At 40.2% G+C, this 18509-nt stretch overlaps 3 protein-coding genes and 1 long non-coding RNA gene across 5 annotated transcripts in view; 3 read left to right on the top strand and 1 right to left on the bottom strand.

The window, feature by feature from the left end:
* LOC120544555 (E3 ubiquitin-protein ligase Siah2-like) overlaps positions 1-18509 on the top strand; it is a gene marked incomplete at its 3' end in the record, with an annotated part of 540100 nt that overhangs the window by 69620 nt on the left and 451971 nt on the right.
* On the bottom strand, positions 44-3095 carry LOC120544586. Its single transcript, XR_005636519.1, has 2 exons — positions 2978-3095; positions 44-1975 (listed from the first exon to the last, which is right to left on the bottom strand). It is a non-coding gene; the product is annotated as an uncharacterized LOC120544586 (long non-coding RNA).
* Positions 1823-17039, top strand: LOC120544563 (cornifelin-like). 2 transcript variants are annotated; one of them, XM_039778427.1, is made up of 5 exons: positions 1823-1963; positions 13982-14068; positions 15446-15559; positions 16166-16320; positions 16636-17039. In XM_039778427.1, the coding sequence occupies exons 3-5, from the start codon at positions 15454-15456 to the stop codon at positions 16756-16758; spliced, it is 384 nt and encodes a 127-aa protein (XP_039634361.1). In that variant the 5' UTR covers positions 1823-1963; positions 13982-14068; positions 15446-15453; the 3' UTR covers positions 16759-17039. The 2 variants fall into 2 exon arrangements, with proteins under 2 accessions (XP_039634361.1, XP_039634363.1); XM_039778429.1 differs by lacking the exon at positions 1823-1963 and adding an exon at positions 12324-12460.
* LOC120544564 (cornifelin homolog A-like) overlaps positions 1858-18509 on the top strand; it is a 33376-nt gene continuing 16724 nt past the window's right edge. Inside the window, exon 1 of the mRNA XM_039778430.1 lies at positions 1858-1963. The gene's annotated coding sequence lies outside the window, so the exon portion shown is untranslated. The remainder of the gene's footprint in view (positions 1964-18509) is intronic.

The raw sequence follows: 18509 nt of genomic DNA, 5'->3' as shown, positions 1-18509 counted from the left end.
ATTGATTATGTGAACCACATAATCCCATCGCTAACACTTCATATTTTTTTTTTTTTACACTTTTAAAAACCTTATTCGTTAATGACCCATATAGACTTTCCTCTAAACTGCAACAGTAAGGTAGCTTTTTTAAATTTAAGGTCTTTTGTGCATGTCTGCGTAATCAGACAACAAAGCAAATAAAATTTAGTTTTCGTATTGATTCTACATCACCTATAATGTGTTTTTGTTTAAACTTTTTAGACGAACAGAACACCAACCCACAGGGACACTTGTACAGTTTGCATTTTAATGAAAGGAAAAAAAATACACACATGACAACAAGAGTATTAACGTCATCAAATCCCTCTATTTAAACACGCTGTTCTCATGAACCATTCGTACGTAAAGCTACGAAAAGTAAAGCAGTGTAATTCGTATGTATTCAACGTATTTATTTCTGTCAGCAACACATTGACTGCTGCTGTATAAGAGCGCTGTGGGCCACCTGGGAGGAGGTCAGGGGGTATGTTTGGATCCTAAAACACAGGGCTTTCAAGCGAGGGGAGGGAATTTTGTGTCCCGGAAGAAGTTAAAGGTAAAACACAAGACTTTCACCTCAGGAAACACGTGTTCGTGTCCCTGTTGTACTACTTATGCTCCTTCGGGGAGATTATTTTCCCCCCATTTACAGCAGCAATTTTAGACCATTTCTTTTTAAAGCAATTTGATAATAGAATGCCTAAATATGTGTAAACCATTTATGATAGTTGCCAAGGGAAAAACAGTATGTGGTTATCATAAAGTGAGCCTGTCTGTAAAGGGGAGACTCGCGGTTACCCCTAAAACCTTTTCATTTAGATATCTGGAGGTGAGAAGTCATTGGACCCCCTTTAAAAACGATCATGCTAGCTTTTTCCTCGCTGAAATGTAGCCTATAACTTTGGAGCGTTATTTAGTTTCATATGATACCAATATCTAGCTTCAGTCCAGCTTTAAAACGGAGCCCACTACAGCCTCTTAAAGACAGTGAAGTCAGCCTAAAAGATTTGTGGCTTTTGAGAAAACATTTGGGCTGAAGGGCACCAGTGTTTGAACCCAAACCACAATCTTTTTTTCTAATCTTAACTAGTTGTTTTGTTGTCTAAACTTAACTTGTCTTTGCCGCATGATGGTCATCTTTGTCTGCCAAAGTTAACCATCATGTGACCCGTCAGCCAAAAGTTAGTCACGTGAATTTCGTGGCATATCATACGTATTGTTGTGCATAAGTTTTTGTAAGATATGATACGAACCTGTTCATGAGAATGCATTGATTTTAACATTTTTTAACATCAAGTTTTGTGTTATTGTCTACATAGATTATTGTACTCATCATGACCAAGAAGAAGCATAAACCAAGTGTTTTACATGCACCTTGTCTTTTCTGGAACAATTGGCAGCTAGCCTATACCTCAGCAATGACCGGTAGTATCGGGCCCTTAAACCTTCGGGGCTGTCTGCAAGATGTGCGACAGCGAGACGCCCAGACACGAAAGCCTGCCTGACTACAGAGACGTTTCTGTCCTACTGCTGAGGATGCACCTTTAGTTTGTTTTGCTTCACTAGAGCCCGTCTCTCTGTCCTCAGCCGTCTTCCTGCTGTCCACGACCGGAACCTGCCTGCTCCCGGGGTCCTTCAGGCAGATCTCGGCACGTTTTGGACCCTGATTTCCATCTGAGCTGGAGACGGAGGGTTGCCGTGCTGAGAAGTCGAAATAGGAACATTGCCACCCTGTCTTTGTCCCCTCCTGTGTCCATCCTCTGCGGGCCAGCCGGGCTGCAGTGAGGATAGAGTCCGTCTGGCTGTGCAGCTTCTCCGGTTGGTCTGAGAGCAGAGGCCAAGAGGTGGCCGACGTCCTACCCAGGCCAGGAGGCACTATCTTGGGATAACTGCTGCCTTCCATCCCCCTGACGTCCACGGTCTCAGGAACTCCTGGTTTAAGGTACTAAAGCACCTGTAAATTACATAAAAGCATTAAATTAAATAACATGATATTCAATAGACCGAATCTTCGTGACTTCACGCTCAGGTTTCCAAATGAACTTGGCTCAAACGGCTAGTGAATGGTCAAATTTCACAAGCCACCTAATATATTACAATTAGTTTTTTTGGATGGTAATTGAAGCATCTACCAGCAATTGCGGTGATATGTGAAATTGGCAAACTTGTTTATTTATGTTGTAATTTTTCAAAGTTTAAAGATATAGTTAAACACGGAGAACCGACACATCTGATGTTTCGGCCGTGCTTATTTTCTGTAGTCTGTTGTTTTACTGGCATGTTTTGATAAACCAACTCTAGTGCCACGAGCAGGTTGTAGGCATTGCTTCATTTTAAGGGGTCACAAGACAAAGTCTTGAGTCTTAAATCCTGCACCTTATGCTAAGCGACATGAGCATTAATTTGGAGTTTCTGTCGGCACAATGAAGTTCAATATTCACTCTAATTTTAGCTTGCTCTGGTTCCACCAACTCCTGATAAAAATATCTTGATTGAAAGATAATACATCTGATATTTTAAACCATTTTTTCAACCTTTAAGCAACTCAAAGAGAAAATAAAAAAAGGATGCAAAAGGATTCATTTCATTCATAATCTCTGCTGCTGCTTTTACCTGCTTTTTGGTTTTGGAAGCATTTTGTTGAGACCCACCACTCAAATATAACATCAATTAAAACCACATGCAGCTGAACAGACCAACTCAGCTACGCACTAAACAGGACATTTCAGGAATGTAGGTAATGCTCACCAGTGCAAATGTCCAACTAAGCTTCCAGCTTCAGAGGTGTTTTTTTTCATCTTTATCTTATCTAGACAGATGCATATATTGCATACATATGCAAATATTTATCAAAAGCGTGTGCAATCATGCAAACAGCTACGGTGTATATGAATAACGACATATTATACATGTAAATATTCACAAATTGTCACATAACTTTAGATTCAGGTAATACCAGATTTCAGTAGGAGATCCTCACTCTTCTCTTCCTCCTCTCAGGACTGACTGAGACAATACTGCGGTCACTATCTGAACCCCCTCTCTCTCTCTCTCTCTCTCTCTCTCTCTCTCTGACCCCGTTTTCGCTCTCTCTCTCTCTCTTTTCTCTCTCTCTTTCTTTCTCTCTCTCTCTCTGACCCCCTTTTCTCTCTCTATCCTTTTTTTTAAGTCCCTCCCTTTGCATTTCCAGATCCACTGTATCGCCACAGTGCTGTGGAGTAAGGTCTGGCTACATCACAGATGCATTCATGGATGGGAGAAAAAACACTCTGGGTTGTTTGCATTTCTTTAAACCAATCACAATCGTCTCAATCAGCAAGTAGTACTCTGTTGGCAGTTGTGCTAAAGTTTGCTTGCTAACATAACATAAACTGGCTGGCAGACACCTCGCAAATAACCTCAGACTTATCTTCTGGTTACAGTAACTAGGTCAATGGATTTTCCTGTGTCTATTTCTCGATTAGTTTTTAAAAAATCTAAGGAAGAAAACGCCAAACGAATAAGATTCATATTTTAATTTGATTATTTTATTTTAATCTATGGGGTTTGCCATTCTGAGTACCGTTTTGGTGGTGAGCGACACAGACACAGGCAACACCCCCCAGCGTTATGGCGATGCAAAGCAACCTCGACGCAGAACTCTGAAAGGGTCACGCAGAAGCATAAAACAGCCTTAAGAAATACTTTGATAATGAAGTGTCGACTGCCATGCAGAGAGAGCAGACAGGCTTGATCCTGCAAATGTACTTCTGTTGATCCAGACTACCTAAAACAGAAACATGCAAAAAGTAAATAATGGTCAGTTTTGGCATGAATGGATATTGTATTACTTTTCTTTCAAAAACCCATGTTGCAAATTAGTAGAAAATAAGCAGAATATTTAGGAGACAGTGTCGCTGTAGCTGCTGCATTCATCATTTCATTAAAACAAGTCTTATACAGTGTTTCCCCTATATAGTTCTTTGTTAACAGTGGTGGGTGGGAGTCATTTTGGGGTCAGTTCAACTTCGGTCCACGTCTCTGTCCCAGTTTTTGTTCATATGGCCGGTTGCAGGGCTAAAACTAAATCTTAGCCCTTTAGCATTTTGTCTCTTAGGTTGTTTTTTGTTTAGGCTTATTTATAACTTTCATTTGTACATTTTCTTTTTAGCAGGGGTGGAGAATTTCTTGCTGCGGTGGCCCACCGCTGCTGAATTACTATAGATATATATATACTATACTCACTTGGCATGTTGCTGAACTCTGCCACCTATGAGAAAAGCTTTTTGGGTTTCGTACAAAAGGTCTAAATTAGGTTGACTGCGGATGGACTGTTACCTCATTCTGCAGAGTTGCTGCTCTGTGGTCTGTTTGTTCTGAGCAGACATTTGCTCTCTGGTGTTCAGCAGGTTAATCAACTGTGGGCAAAGCAGTTTTAAGGTATGTGTGTCTGTTGAGTGATATTCAACAACCAATCCTTGTACCCGTGGTTAAATAGACACATTGGACCTCAGGCAAGAACCCTTAGGAAGAGATTCTCTCCTAACTGCAAGTAACGGTCTGTTGTATGAGTCATGTACAAATAGTCTCCCATCTTAGTCATGCACCACTTTGTGTTAGCAAGACATTTGTGGGCATATAACTCCCTTTCAAATGATTCCCTCTTTCATGGTAAGGCCAAGCAGCAACTTCAGTTCTCAAGGTTGAGTCTCGATCGTATATCACATCACTACACTATTTTAACAAGAAATAATCCACAAATCTTTGATCCAGAAACAGCCCAGATATCACTATCACCAAACTCCACCAGACTCCATGTAAATAATCAGGACTTTTAGAGTGTATAGAGCCAGCATATCTCCACCAGACTCCATGTAAATAATCAGGACTTTTAGTGTGTATAGAGCCAGCATATCTCCACCAGACTCCATGTAAATAATCAGGACTTTTAGCGTGTATAGAGCCAGCATATTTCCACCAGACTCCATGTAAATAATCAGGACTTTTAGCGTGTATAGAGCCAGCATATTTCCACCAGACTCCATGTAAACAATCAGGACTTTATAGCAGTGTATAGAGCCAGCATATCTCCACCAGACTCCATGTAAATAATCAGGACTTTTAGCGTGTATAGAGCCAGCATATCTCCACCAGACTCCATGTAAATAATCAGGACTTTTAGCGTGTATAGAGCCAGCATATCTCCACCAGACTCCATGTAAATAATCAGGACTTTTAGCGTGTATAGAGCCAGCATATTTCCACCAGACTCCATGTAAATAATCAGGACTTTTAGCGTGTATAGAGCCAGCATATCTCCACATGTAAATGGGTGAATTAAGGGTTTATTTCAACCAAACCAGAGTGGTGATTGTTGGAACAGTGGAAAGATGAACCAAGACGGCTTTTGGTAGTTTTTAGTTTCTGTCCACCTTGAATGAAGTGTGTTTTACGATGATAAAAGTACTGATTATTTACATGGAGTCTGGTGGATTTCGGGGCTGTTTCATGTTAAACTAAAAGGATCTTACTCTTTAACAAAAAGGTCTATCTCTGTAGGGATCCTTTCTATAATTTTGTCAGACACTTAAAAGTGTCTGTCAGTGGCAAAAACAGCACTTTTAGTCAACTCAAACTGAAGGTGTGCAATTGCCCATTAACGCTACATTGCAGGTTGTTTCTTGCTTAATACTCGACCAATTTTAAAACATGTTCCCAGCAGTCAAATAGGGTCCAGGTTGAACTGAAGTTACTCTTTAAGATACCCTTCAAGAGCATGACGTTGTAATCCAAACTGCTCTTGAGTATTCCAACTATTTAAGACTTTCACTAAACTAAAAGCTGCTGTTTACATGTCGACTAGCAGCTCCTCCTCCATTCATACAACTGTCTGGGTGGAGCATTTGACAGCTGTGTGACGTACAGCTGGGTCCATTCACTCTGTGCTTGGTCACGGTCGCCTTCAATCTGGGTTAAAGGTAATGGGGGCTCTGAAAACACACTCTTGGTGTCAACAAACCCCTTGAAAAGAACAATTGTAAGGATGAATTGATTAAACTTACAAATATCGTCTGTGTACGGGACGGGATATATATTATTCCTCTCTATTGTCTTTAAAATAACTATTTTAAACACATTAATGAGTCACACGGTTGCACTGTGGGACATGTTCTGTCTTAACAATGAATTTTAACGAGTCCTGATTCTCACAGATGATTGCACAGATGATTTGAGGTTAAACCAGTTTTCACCAGCATTTAATGTTATCTGCTGCAACAATCTGATGACGAGTGGAACTCAGTATACGGTAAACAACGTTATCTAGCGGTGAGGACAGCTCTGATGAAATCTTCTGTTAACCCTTGTGTTGTCTTCCTGTTGACTGTGCAACTTAAAATATTTTGGGGTCAAAATTAACTTTTTTCTTTCCAATATTGTTGTCGTCTTTTCTTTTTTGTCAGTTTTTTTTTTATACGTTTTTTTTTTGTCACTTCTTACCGATATTTTTGTCACATTTTTACTGTGATTATTTTGACTTTTTGTTTTGATTTTTCCCACGTTTTTGAAACTATTAAGCTTTTATAATTTCTTTTTTTCTTCTCCAAATGCTATAAAATGGAATAAAAACCAAATTCAATGAAAGTACTGAGCTGATCTTTTATTTTACTTGGGAAGAGCGAAAGAAACCCAAATTTCTGATGTGGAAATGTTTTGAATATGAGTCAAATGTGACCCGAGGTCAACAGGAGGGTTAACAGAAATGTGAGATGGGGACAAAACGTGACTGAGCTTCTGATTATGAAAACAAATAGCACCTGGTTAAATTACAGTGTTTGAAATGCAAATAAAGTAAATGCACCAAATCCAGGATTCGGCTGAATATTTGGGCTTTTTGACGGGGTTCGGTTTCTGCCGTACCTTCGTTTTTGTTTGTTTTTTCCCAGGGAACCGAACCCTACGCTTGCACTACGCGCGCCATGCTGGTTGCCGTAGTGACGGCGCCATTGATTACGGGAAGGTGTTTACGTAGGTGGAGCGTTCAATGCAGCAGGCTGTGAGAAAGTGGACATGGAACTGGTTCAATGCAGCAGGCTGTGAGGAAGTGGACATGGAACTGGTTCAATGCAGTAGGCTGTGAGAAAGTGGACATGGAACTGGTTCAATGCAGTAGGCTGTGAGAAAGTGGACATGGAACTGGTTCAATGCAGTAGGCTGTGAGGAAGTGGACATGGAACTCTGTTCAATGCAGGGGGTCTTGAGGAAGTGGACATGGAACTGGTTCAAAGCAGTAGGCTGTGAGAAAGTGGACATGGAACTTCTGGTTCAATGCAGTAGGCTGTGAGGAAGTGGACATGGAACTGGTTCAATGCAGTAGGCTGTGAGGAAGTGGACATGGAACTGGTTCAATGCAGTAGGCTGTGAGAAAGTGGACATGGAACTGGTTCAATGCAGTAGGCTGTGAGAAAGTGGACATGGAACTGGTTCAATGCAGTAGGCTGTGAGGAAGTGGACATGGAACTGGTTCAATGCAGTAGGCTGTGAGAAAGTGGACATGGAACTGGTTCAATGCAGTAGGCTGTGAGAAAGTGGACATGGAACTGGTTCAATGCAGTAGGCTGTGAGAAAGTGGACATGGATCTGGTTCAATGCAGCAGGCTGTGAGAAAGTGGACATGGAACTGGTTCAATGCAGCAGGCTGTGAGAAAGTGGACATGGAACTGGTTCAATGCAGTAGGCTGTGAGAAAGTGGACATGGATCTGGTTCAATGCAGTAGGCTGTGAGAAAGTGGACATGGAGCACTCATGAGCAGAAAAAGTTGTTGTTTGGCAGTACTTTCAGTCAAAAGAAGGCCATTCAAGTCCAGCTACATGTTCAATCTGTTCAATGCTGATTGGTCTGGTGGTGCCGATGACCCTAAACAATAATAAAAAATAAAACAAATCATGCCGTGGGACCTTTAACGCTGCATTCTCTCTAACTTCCAGCAGGGGGAGACTCCACTGGCTCCAAAAAGAAGTTGGTTTCTATAGAAGTCTATGAGAAAATGAGCCTACTTCTTACTTGATTTATTACCTCAGTAAACATTTTCATAATGAGTTCATGGTCTCAATTGTTAGTTCCAAGTCTTCTTCAACACAGCATGATGTTCATTTAGTAAATGATGGTCCCATTTATGTTAAAACAGACGACAAAAAGCAGGGGATGCTTTAGGACCTGTCAATAAGGACAGAGGCAATGCTAACCATGCTAACACTGCGGACATTTAAATAGCGCTCAACAGTGTGGTTCCAGAGGTAAAAAAAAATCAAGTTCTTTTTCTCCATGAGTATTGTGATTATTGGGTAGATGTTGTTTTGTAAAACAGGGTAGGCGTAATAAGCCATGGCTTCAGCCTACACCTTTTCGGTTACCACCCTTGTTTCTAATGAATTTGCTGTACATATATTATGTTCTATGTTCAGTAACCGAATAAACTTTAATTCATTCATTCAAATTATCAGCCGTAAGTTCAAGACCTTTATTTGTCCCCGAGGGGCAATTAGTTTTGCTGCAACAGCAAAGTAGTACCCAACGATACATGACAACAAAAATATTCAACATCATTCAAATTTACAATACACATCCGACAAATTGATATATTAATACCACTAACATTTAAATGTAAATTTCAGTTCAGTGCAGCTGTGCTGTGTAATGTCTAAACTATCCGAGATAGACTGACCACGAGCTAAGAGGTTTCGGAAATAACGTTTCTGCTCCTGTAGAAGCTAGAATACAGTTGAATAACACACGCTGTTGGATGCTGTCATCCTCTCCTACTTCAATGCCTAACAAATCTATCTCTCTCTCTCTCCCTGACCCTGTATTTCACTGGTTGAAGCCTGAAAATAATGTAAACAAATTAATAACATAACTAATTACACTGGTCGGACTGTTCAGCTCTGTTTCATCCTCAACGCCTTTTTCAGTCGCGGAAAATACTTCTCAATACTCATCTGGATTGAAGCAGCAAACATTCAGTGTAAGAGTAACAAATGACATAACATTATTTATAATGAGTTTATTTGATTCCCAGCTGCTACATATGGTGTTTTGACCTCGACAACCCAACTGTATTTTACAGCAAACTTGCGACTAGTTAACTTTCTAAAGCGGGCGCAATCGCTTGTTTGCTAAGAGTCGGTCGGTGATTGTGAACGTGTGATTGTGTGAAGGTGTTCACGAGATGGATACCAACCTTTCGTGAACTTGTGAATTTGGCCTGCCGTCTTCTCTCCTTGATGGAGACAGACGCTGAGTGCACGGTGGGCTCGATGGTGTTTTAAGCCCCCAACGTCGCCTTACAGGCAGTTAACCCTCACCTTAGCCCTAACTATAACCATTGCCGTGCTGCCTGACACCTAACACCGCACGGTGGCAGGAGGTGTGTGTGTGTGTGTGTGTGTGTGTGTGTGTGTGTGTGTGTGTGTGTGTGTGTGTGTGTGTGTGTGTGTGTGACGGAGGAGAGCAGGAAAAGGTAATGCAGAAGTACGTCTTTTAATAACGGAATGCAATGTGTGGCGGCCGGTGTTGATAGTGAGGCGCACCGCCACACGTTAGTTTATGTGTGGGAAACCCTGGCGTCTCCATAACTGCAGGCACCGCTAATCTGTATTGTCGCCCAAAAAATGAAAACCGGAAATGACGAAACATCTCTGTAGACCTCGTAAACACAGAACACGCTGTCGTTGTTTTCATCAGAGAGTGGTGATAGTAGTCGAGAAGGATCGTTGTTGTCATTACTCGCCGAACGTAAGAAAATACGATGGCTAGCAATAAGAAGATACTGGCGTTGTCAGCTCGTGCTCTGATCCGCTAGTCAAGGGCTGGCACTCCACCAATCAGATTGGTCATTGAGTCCGACTGCCCACTGACCGATTCGACAAGTCAAATCGGCCAAAGTGAAGGCCGACTGCTCCTTCGATGGAACACCGAACAGACTCGAGTCACCGACCTCGCCAGACTGTCCGACCACGTCCGATAATCGGGTTGGTGTGTCACCGCCTTAATAGTTTCTGTACACGGTCGTTGGCCTTTTTTGCCGTTATAAAAATGTCCTTAAGTGGCGAATCAAATGCCGACAGCGAAATAAGAAAATAATAAATAGATGTATTTCAAAAAATGTAATTTAAAGATCCCTTATAGCAGCGGTCTTCAACGCTTTTTAGGCCAAGGACCCCTTAACTGAGAGAAACTATTGTATCAAATTTTGTATAAAAGCTGCATATTAAACTGGGCCTACAATTACAAGTGGGTGGCCTAAAGCCTTTATACATACCTTGTCTTTAGTGCATAGAATACCAAGCTATTAAATGATTATTGGCATGATTTTATAAATCATGTTGTAATGTTAAAAATACATGTGGCACAGTGAATCCTTACTGTATACTTGGGCCAGTAAGCCTATCATCAATGTGTTTTTTTGTTTTTGTTTTTTTTAACGAAATAAAATTATATTTGCTAATAATATGTCCGATTCATGTTAAGACATTTTCATTTGTTGGTGGCCCCCCCCTGCAGTAACTCTAAGGACCCCCTAGAGGCCCTGGACCCCCTGTTGAAGATCTCTGCCTTATAGCATACAGAGTCCACAGATAGCTGTAACATGAACACGTGCTACAACACATACGGAGGAGGTGTGTTTCAGTGTTGCTCCAGTGTATTACATTGTATTCAGGTATTTCCAGGTAATGCTCCAAGTTATTAACTGTGACTTAGAGCGTCTTTTGTATTTGAGATGATTATGTAATCGCTGTGACATTTAGTTCTTTGCCAGCCGAGCAGGAATGCAGGGTTGGGCAGCTGCGTGTCAGAGCAGGGGATTTTGCTATTTTAGCAATCCGGGCATATGGAAATATGACCCAAAGCTTGACCCAGTATCTTAATCTTGATGATAATCCAATAATAATAATATTTTTTAATAATCTTTTTACGCCTCTGTCTGCGCTCTGTGTCCTACACAGTTACAGGCCCCCAGGAAGGGTGCCAGGCTTTGAAGCAATTTCAACATAGATAGCGGCCAAACAAAGGAATTGCAACGTCACGTGAGGCCCGCATGGCCAGAAAGGACTTTTCACCCACATAGAGAGCTGAAGTCATGCCCTTCTACTTCAGGTCCATGGGACCTTAATTTGGAAAAAATATGTCAGTGGAGAGATAACAATTATTTTTTGATCCCGTTTGAATTGAGCCATGGATTACACATATGTTTGTCAATTTAAAACATTATTTTTCACCCGATTATTGTTAAACTGTTGAAGTATAAGACTGTGAAAATACGTCATTAGAAAGACTACACACTTCAATGTCTCATGGATGACGTCTCGCTGAAGCGTGTGTGTGTGTGTGTGTGTTTTTGTGTGTGTGTGTGTGTGTGTGTGTGTGTGTGTGTGTGTGTGTGTGTGTGTGTGTGTGTGTGTATCGGGATGTAACGTTACTCTAATGAGCAGAGGATCTCGCTCGTTCTTTTGCTTATCTGCTGAAAACACTTCACTGGATAAAACCCATCAGGTAAGATAACCTTTACATGTGTTGTGGAACAGAGCTAAGCTAGCTAGCTAGCGAGCAAGTTGAGCATCAAGCTAGGTGACGTAAATTGTGTGAGACGAGAGATGTAGTTCACTGGGAGATGTAGTTCACTGAGCGGTTTTGCGGTCATAGAGGTCATATGACCACCCTTTGCTTTTTTATTAATAAGGGAAATAATTCCACTAATGAACCCTGACAAAGCACACCTGTGAAGGTAAAACCATTTCAGGTGACTACCTCATGAAGCTCATTGAGAGAACACCAAGGGTTTGCAGAGTTATCAAAAAAAGCAAAGGGTGGCTACTTTGAAGAATCTAAAATATAAGACATGTTTTCAGTTATTTCACACTTTTTTGTTAAGTACATAATTCCATATGTGTTCATTCATAGTTTTGATGCCTTCAGTGAGAATCTATAATGTAAATAGTCATGAAAATAAAGAAACACATTGAATGAGAAGGTGTGTCCAAACTTTTGGCCTGTACTGTGTACGCAGAGCTTATACTTTTGCCGGACGCCAGAGAGCTCCACAACATTCAGCACACGGCAGATAGTGCGGGACAGGAAGTCGGTTAATTTTCAAAATAAAATCCACCGTGCTCATTGCGGATCATATTTCCCTGCTACTACACCTTGAAAACACAGCATAGAGCAGTTTCCCCCTCTACTCTTCTGGATGGAAACTAACTGCTGGTGGTTTTGTGGTTCTGTTCTACGGGAATTGGCGTGACTTCAGCGGTCAGTCGTGGCTGCAGCCGTGCCGCAACAAATCCGGACCTGGTCGGTATTGACGGACAGCGTTGCACGGAGCCGTTCTGCATTCAGTGGAAATCCGGAGTCAGGCTTTCACTCGTTGGCAAGGAGCTAAAAAAGCAGCAAAAGGATGCAACAGTAAGTAAATCTCTTATTTGTAAACTTGCTTGCGTTCTATGTCGTATGTTGTTGCGCTTGCCAGATGTATGTCGTTTTTTAACGATGTTGTTCATTCATCAATTGTTGCTAATAAGATCAGTCCACTCATTTCCACATATGTCTAGCTAGCTATCGATTAGCAGAGCTGTTAGCAGACTTGCGAGCAAACACTTGTCTCTCTTAAGTGTTTTTTGCGTTATGTTTTATTGGCTAGCTTGCCACACTAGCAAGTTTACCAGCTGAACTCAGGTGTTCTGAGGTGTATTTATCACGTAGTCCTTTTGTCTGGTTCCTATTTCGTGTGCCATGTGTACTGGTCAGTAGACCTCTTCGTAGTCTATCTTTGCTCGTTCGATGTCCGATGCTCCCATCCTACTGAACAGGTACCGGTATACAGGGGGGAGGGGGATCAGGCAGTGGTATTTACGACAGTAATGTTACATACAAGTACTCCGCAGCGACTCTAGACACTTTTTTTTATTTTTTTTTATTGATTTATTTGACAGGTACCATGCATATTTATGAACATAGTTGTATAAAAACACCATGTAAATATGCCAGAATTAGTTAAAATAACTACTTTCCATCTGCAGTCCCTAGGCAGGTAACATAAGACTAACAAAGACAACCAGCAGTCATACAGCGCTCATTCACTACATTACATTAAAAGGTACACATAGTAGTGACATAGACAAAACAAACAACCAAAACAAAAATGCATGATGCATGATACATGACAAAGACCTTATTCTTCCACCTCTATACTGCATTCAGCAGACTTCAGTCCCATCTGCAGCAAACCTGAATCGGCTCGTTGAACTGATTTGGATATGAAGATGAAATCTGACGCATAGTTTCAGTGTTAAAACTGATAAAATAATTGCTGTCTGTGGTTCTATATTTGAGCTGTGGCAATAATTAAAAAAAATAATAGCTTGCAGCAACATATGGAAAAAAATAACTATGAACTTAGTTCATTTTTGGAACTGTGAACTTAGTTCAAAATGTTGAAGTATGAACTATGAACTAGTTCATTTAAAAAATTGTGAACTGAACTTTGAACTAGTTGATGTAGAAAGTGAACTTTCCCAAGACTGCGAATTGGCGTGTCGTACATACGCCACTTTGAGATCAGTCTGAAAATGTTTTAAGTTCAAGTTTTTGATAAACAATCATTTTTATAGTCTTAAATCTTTGCTGGTATCCGTTTTTATATCCTACAAACTTTTGCCACTATGTCCCATGTAGCTGGTATTACATTCCATTCAAAATGGTTGTGGAAACCTGGTGGTGTCTTGTTTAAATACAGCAACAGGAATCCTAAACACCCAGAACTTGTGTGTTTAGGACAACAATGTGTAAATGATGTGTGTTTGCTAATGTCATCGTGGCCAAATCCTCGTTTTGATTCACTGCTGGTTTCTGTAACGAAGTGATGAAGCAGCGCAGGGCGGACTGGTTGGTCCGGTTTGTTCTCTCAGCTATGGAAGTTGTCTGCAGGTATCTCTGAACTGATGCAGTGCTGATATCAGCAGTGACAGGACGTGCGACTCAGAGCTCTCTCTCTCTCATCACACAGATACACAGGTAAGACTTTAACTCACACCTTATAATAATAATAATAATAATAATAATAATAATAATAATAATAATAATAATAATAATATATAAATACTGGTCTGTACACACTTAGCTTTTTCTAATCTTTAACCGGTCTACTGTTAGTATTTGTGTCATGTCATTTCCCTCTCGTAATGATTATATTCAGTTCTTTTTTGTAAAGCAATTTACAATATATTAAAATAGTATTAGATTTTTTGGTTACACTTTACTTGAAGGTATCTACATAAGAGACGAGACGTAATACGCATAGGCGTCGATTTCGGTGGGGACGCGTACCTACCAGATTTCGTCTTGAGTCATTTTGTACCCACCACTTTTTTCATAAGTCCATAATGCATATAATTCTTGAGCGACAGATGCCAAAAATTCCACAACAATCTCTCTACCTAAACAACGATCAGTGGTCACCAAATGTATCATGGCCATATCTTGTAATGAACACTTCAGCCTGTCAAAAGAACTGAACACTGAAAACTGTCAAAAAATCTAACCAGAAATGTGGTGATGATTGATCGTTGTTTAGGTACATTAAACCACATTCAGCTTTTTCACGTTAGGACTTATAAAGCCCATGAGAACCGTAGGGAGTCAACCACCAGCTGCTCGGCTGCCCTGCTGAAAATGTGAAGCAGAAACGCTTAATGTCAGATAACGTCCATAATAATAGGACTTTGGGTTCTATTTTTTTTTTGACAGTTTTCAGTGGTTATGAGGAGCAATATGAGAGAGAAATTTGGTAATCATTGATAATTGTTTACGTACATTAAACCACGTTTTTATTCATTAGTAAGTTACAGGAGAGCGTTTTTCAAAACATGACCTGCGCGAAAGAGAAAAAAAAAAGCATAATTTGTACCCAGCACTTCTGGAAATGTACTTCCGAATGCGTCTCGGTCCCCAGCACGTTTCAAACCAAACTGACGCCCGTGGTAATACGTCTTCATAACAGCAGGCGGTGCTAATCTGTATTGTCGCCCAAAAAATGAAAACCGGCAGCTGATTGGACGAACTAGTCATGTGGGTCTGCAGGGCCGGCCCTAGACTTCTGGGGGCCCTAATAAGCAGGATTTGGTTTGGGGGGGGGACTCTCCACATTGTAACGTTTTGCCACTGCACTTGGCACTAAACCAACTTGTGTATTGTAAATATTAGTTTAAGCAGTCATCGTGCAAATTGGTCTGCTACTACTTACTGCTCCCAATAAGTGACAAAATTATGCCAACATTTTCCTATTTCCATGTTGTGATTTGTATAGTCACAGCGTGTATAAATAAAAAGGTCACATGACACACAGCCATCTTCTAACATAACGTGAACTCTACATCCTGGTTCTTCTTTTAGAAGCCACCATGACTTCCAAGATGGTCATCAATCAGCCTCAGCCTGTGATGGATTCCCGAGAGTCCGAGGAGTGGTCATCTGGGATATGTGACTGCTGTGACGACGTGCCCCAGTGTAAGTGTACATGTTTATAAACTCAAGCCTGTTTAAATCTGATATCACTTATTTATCTAGTTACTTTTCAAGAGCTAAGTTATGAGTTAATCTCTACTTTGAGGTGATTATATATCTCTTGTGGACAGATGCTATACCTCTGTGACAAAGGGACATTGTTTTCTCACTTACAAGTCCGTGTTCCTTGATTCTCTGTAATTTTATAATAAATTAAAAATATTTTGTTATTACCAGCTACATAAAGGGGATTACAGTACGAAGTAATTTTGTTGTTTCCTTATGGATTTAAATTTAAAACTGTAAATCCATAACTCAAAACAAATAAACACCGAAGAAACGACCAGACTCAAATCCATATTTAATGAGAATACTTAATAATAATCAAAGTAGTATCGTTTTATACCGAAACCTGAAATGCTGACTCATTACTGTTTAAGACAGAAGATTGTGTGTGTGTGTGTGTGTGTGTGTGTGTGTGTGTGTGTGTGTGTGTGTGTGTGTGTGTGTGTGTGTGTGTGTCTCTGTGTGTGTGTGTGTGTCTCTGTGTGTGTGTGTCCCTCCCGCCCTGTGTGTTTTCAAATTTTTTTTAAATTTTTCCTGGTTTAGGTTGTTTTGCTTTCTGGTGCTTTCCCTGCTTCACCTGTATAACTACCGAAAAATATGGCGAGTGTCTCTGTCTCCCTCTGCTGGACGGCCACGGCCTCATCCCTCCCATCAATATGTCCATGAGGGTCTCCATGCGGCAGCGCTACCGCATCAAAGTAAGGCCACAATTCAGTTGTTATTGTCAGCTGGCAGAAAGGTTTGACTTTTTTTTTTTAACCTATATTTACAATGATGTGTCAGTAATTTCATGGAGAAACCAAGAAAGGCATGTCACCCACCAAACATTAATAATGATTGCTTTGTAGAGCTCTATAACTTGTTTAAATGAAAGTGAAGTTCCAGAAATCTTAACAATCACAAGTGTTAAAGTGTAACTTGGGTATATTTCTATGTTTTTGTGTCTTTGCAATGTAACGTTAAACGAGCAGTCGTGCACCTTCTGATCTGACCTGACTGTTTTCTGCCTGCAGGACACCATGTGTAAAGACTGTCTGTACTCCACCTTCTGTTATTCGTGCTCCTGGTGTCAGATGGCCCGAGAGATGAAAACCCGAAACATCCCCATCGTTCTGGTCAGTGCCAAGCACTCATAACGACCATCTCCACCCGGGCTGTCCCATCTTCCAGTTAACCACAACCTGCAACTAACTTATTAACATGTTATTATAACTACACTTTAGAATGAAGCCCATTGAGAGAAACTAATGATTTAAAAATATACAGCCTAAAGTGCTCATGTCGCTGACTGAAAATCTTGAGCTATAAATTTCTGTAATTCTGTAATTTCTGTAATTTCTTTATTGAGTTGTTTATTTTTAAGAGGGTTGATCTAATAACTCTCCAGCATCATTAAAGTTCCTACTGCAAGACATTAGATTTTTTTTTTTTTATTCAATATTGTTTTGATCTGGGATATATTCAGTTACAATACCAATTTAACTTGGATATGAAAGAGATTCTCAGAGAAGTAATGGTGTGAATTGTACAAGGGACCCCTCTAACCTGCTGCATTATTAAAGGTCCCATGACATGGTGCTCTTTAGATGCTTTTATATAGGCCTTAGTGGTCCCCTAATACTGTATCTGAAGTCTCTTTTATATAGACCTTAGTGGTCCTCTAATACTGTATCTGAAGTCTCTTTTATATAGACCTTAGTGGTCCCCTAATACTGTATCTGAAGTCTCTTTTATATAGACCTTAGTGGTCCCCTAATACTGTATCTGAAGTCTCTTTTATATAGACCTTAGTGGTCCCCTAATACTGTATCTGAAGTCTCTTTTATATAGACCTTAGTGGTCCCCTAATACTGTATCTGAAGTCTCTTTTATATAGACCTTAGTGGTCCCCTAATACTGTATCTGAAGTCTCTTTTATATAGACCTTAGTGGTCCTCTAATACTGTATCTGAAGTCTCTTTTATATAGGCATTAGTGGTCCCCTAATACTGTATCTGAAGTCTCTTTTATATAGACCTTAGTGGTCCTCTAATACTGTATCTGAAGTCTCTAGATGTTTCTACATTTAGAAATATTTTGAGTCAATAGGTTTTGTGTCTTTATTTAGTAAAATATAAATAAAACCTGTCTGATTTTTTTATTTATTTTTATGACACAATTTCAATACTTGTATTCATTATTCTGGTTTATTGACTTGCGTACCCTTTGAGCTTAGGATGCACTGATTTTAGGAATATGATGCATTTGAACATACTCCAAGAAATGACCTCACAATAAGCGAAAAATACCGATGTAGTTCAAATATTTAAAGGGTTAAATCTTAAATGTAAAAGCTCAGACATCCACTAGAGGGCGCCACACGCTTTAGAGACGCCTGAGGCCGCGTGGGGTCACACAGTGGATCAGAAACTAATGCCACGTCTCTTCTTATTGGCCGTTTTAACCAGCCACACAGGAGGAAGACACAATAACAAAAACACCTCACAACTTTATTTAAATCAGTCTTTATTGACAGACATGCAGGCTTTTCTCTGCCATTATGAAGGTTAAGGTGCAGCGGCCGAGTCCAATGAACATCACTGAAAGACTTTTCTCAGATCTAATGACTGTAGTTGGACTTCTTTAGCTTTTTGAGTGTTATTCATTTATCATCTGCTCCAGCTTTTTCAACGTTTGAGACACAGATCAAGGTTATAATCGTTAACGAAAACGAAATAACCAAAACTAGGTGGGGAAAAAAACATTGTCGTTAACTGAAATAAAAATAAAATCGAGGCATTACAAAAAAAAATAACTAAACTAAAACTGTAATGTCTGTTTGCAAAACTAACTAAAATAAAATCAAGTTAATGTCCTTAGTTTTTGTCTTTTGTCTTTCACAGAGCAA

Source organism: Perca fluviatilis, chromosome 16 (genome assembly GCF_010015445.1).
Source record: "Perca fluviatilis chromosome 16, GENO_Pfluv_1.0, whole genome shotgun sequence".
NCBI lineage: Eukaryota > Metazoa > Chordata > Actinopteri > Perciformes > Percidae > Perca > Perca fluviatilis.
This window is presented reverse-complemented; position numbering and strand designations above follow the sequence as displayed.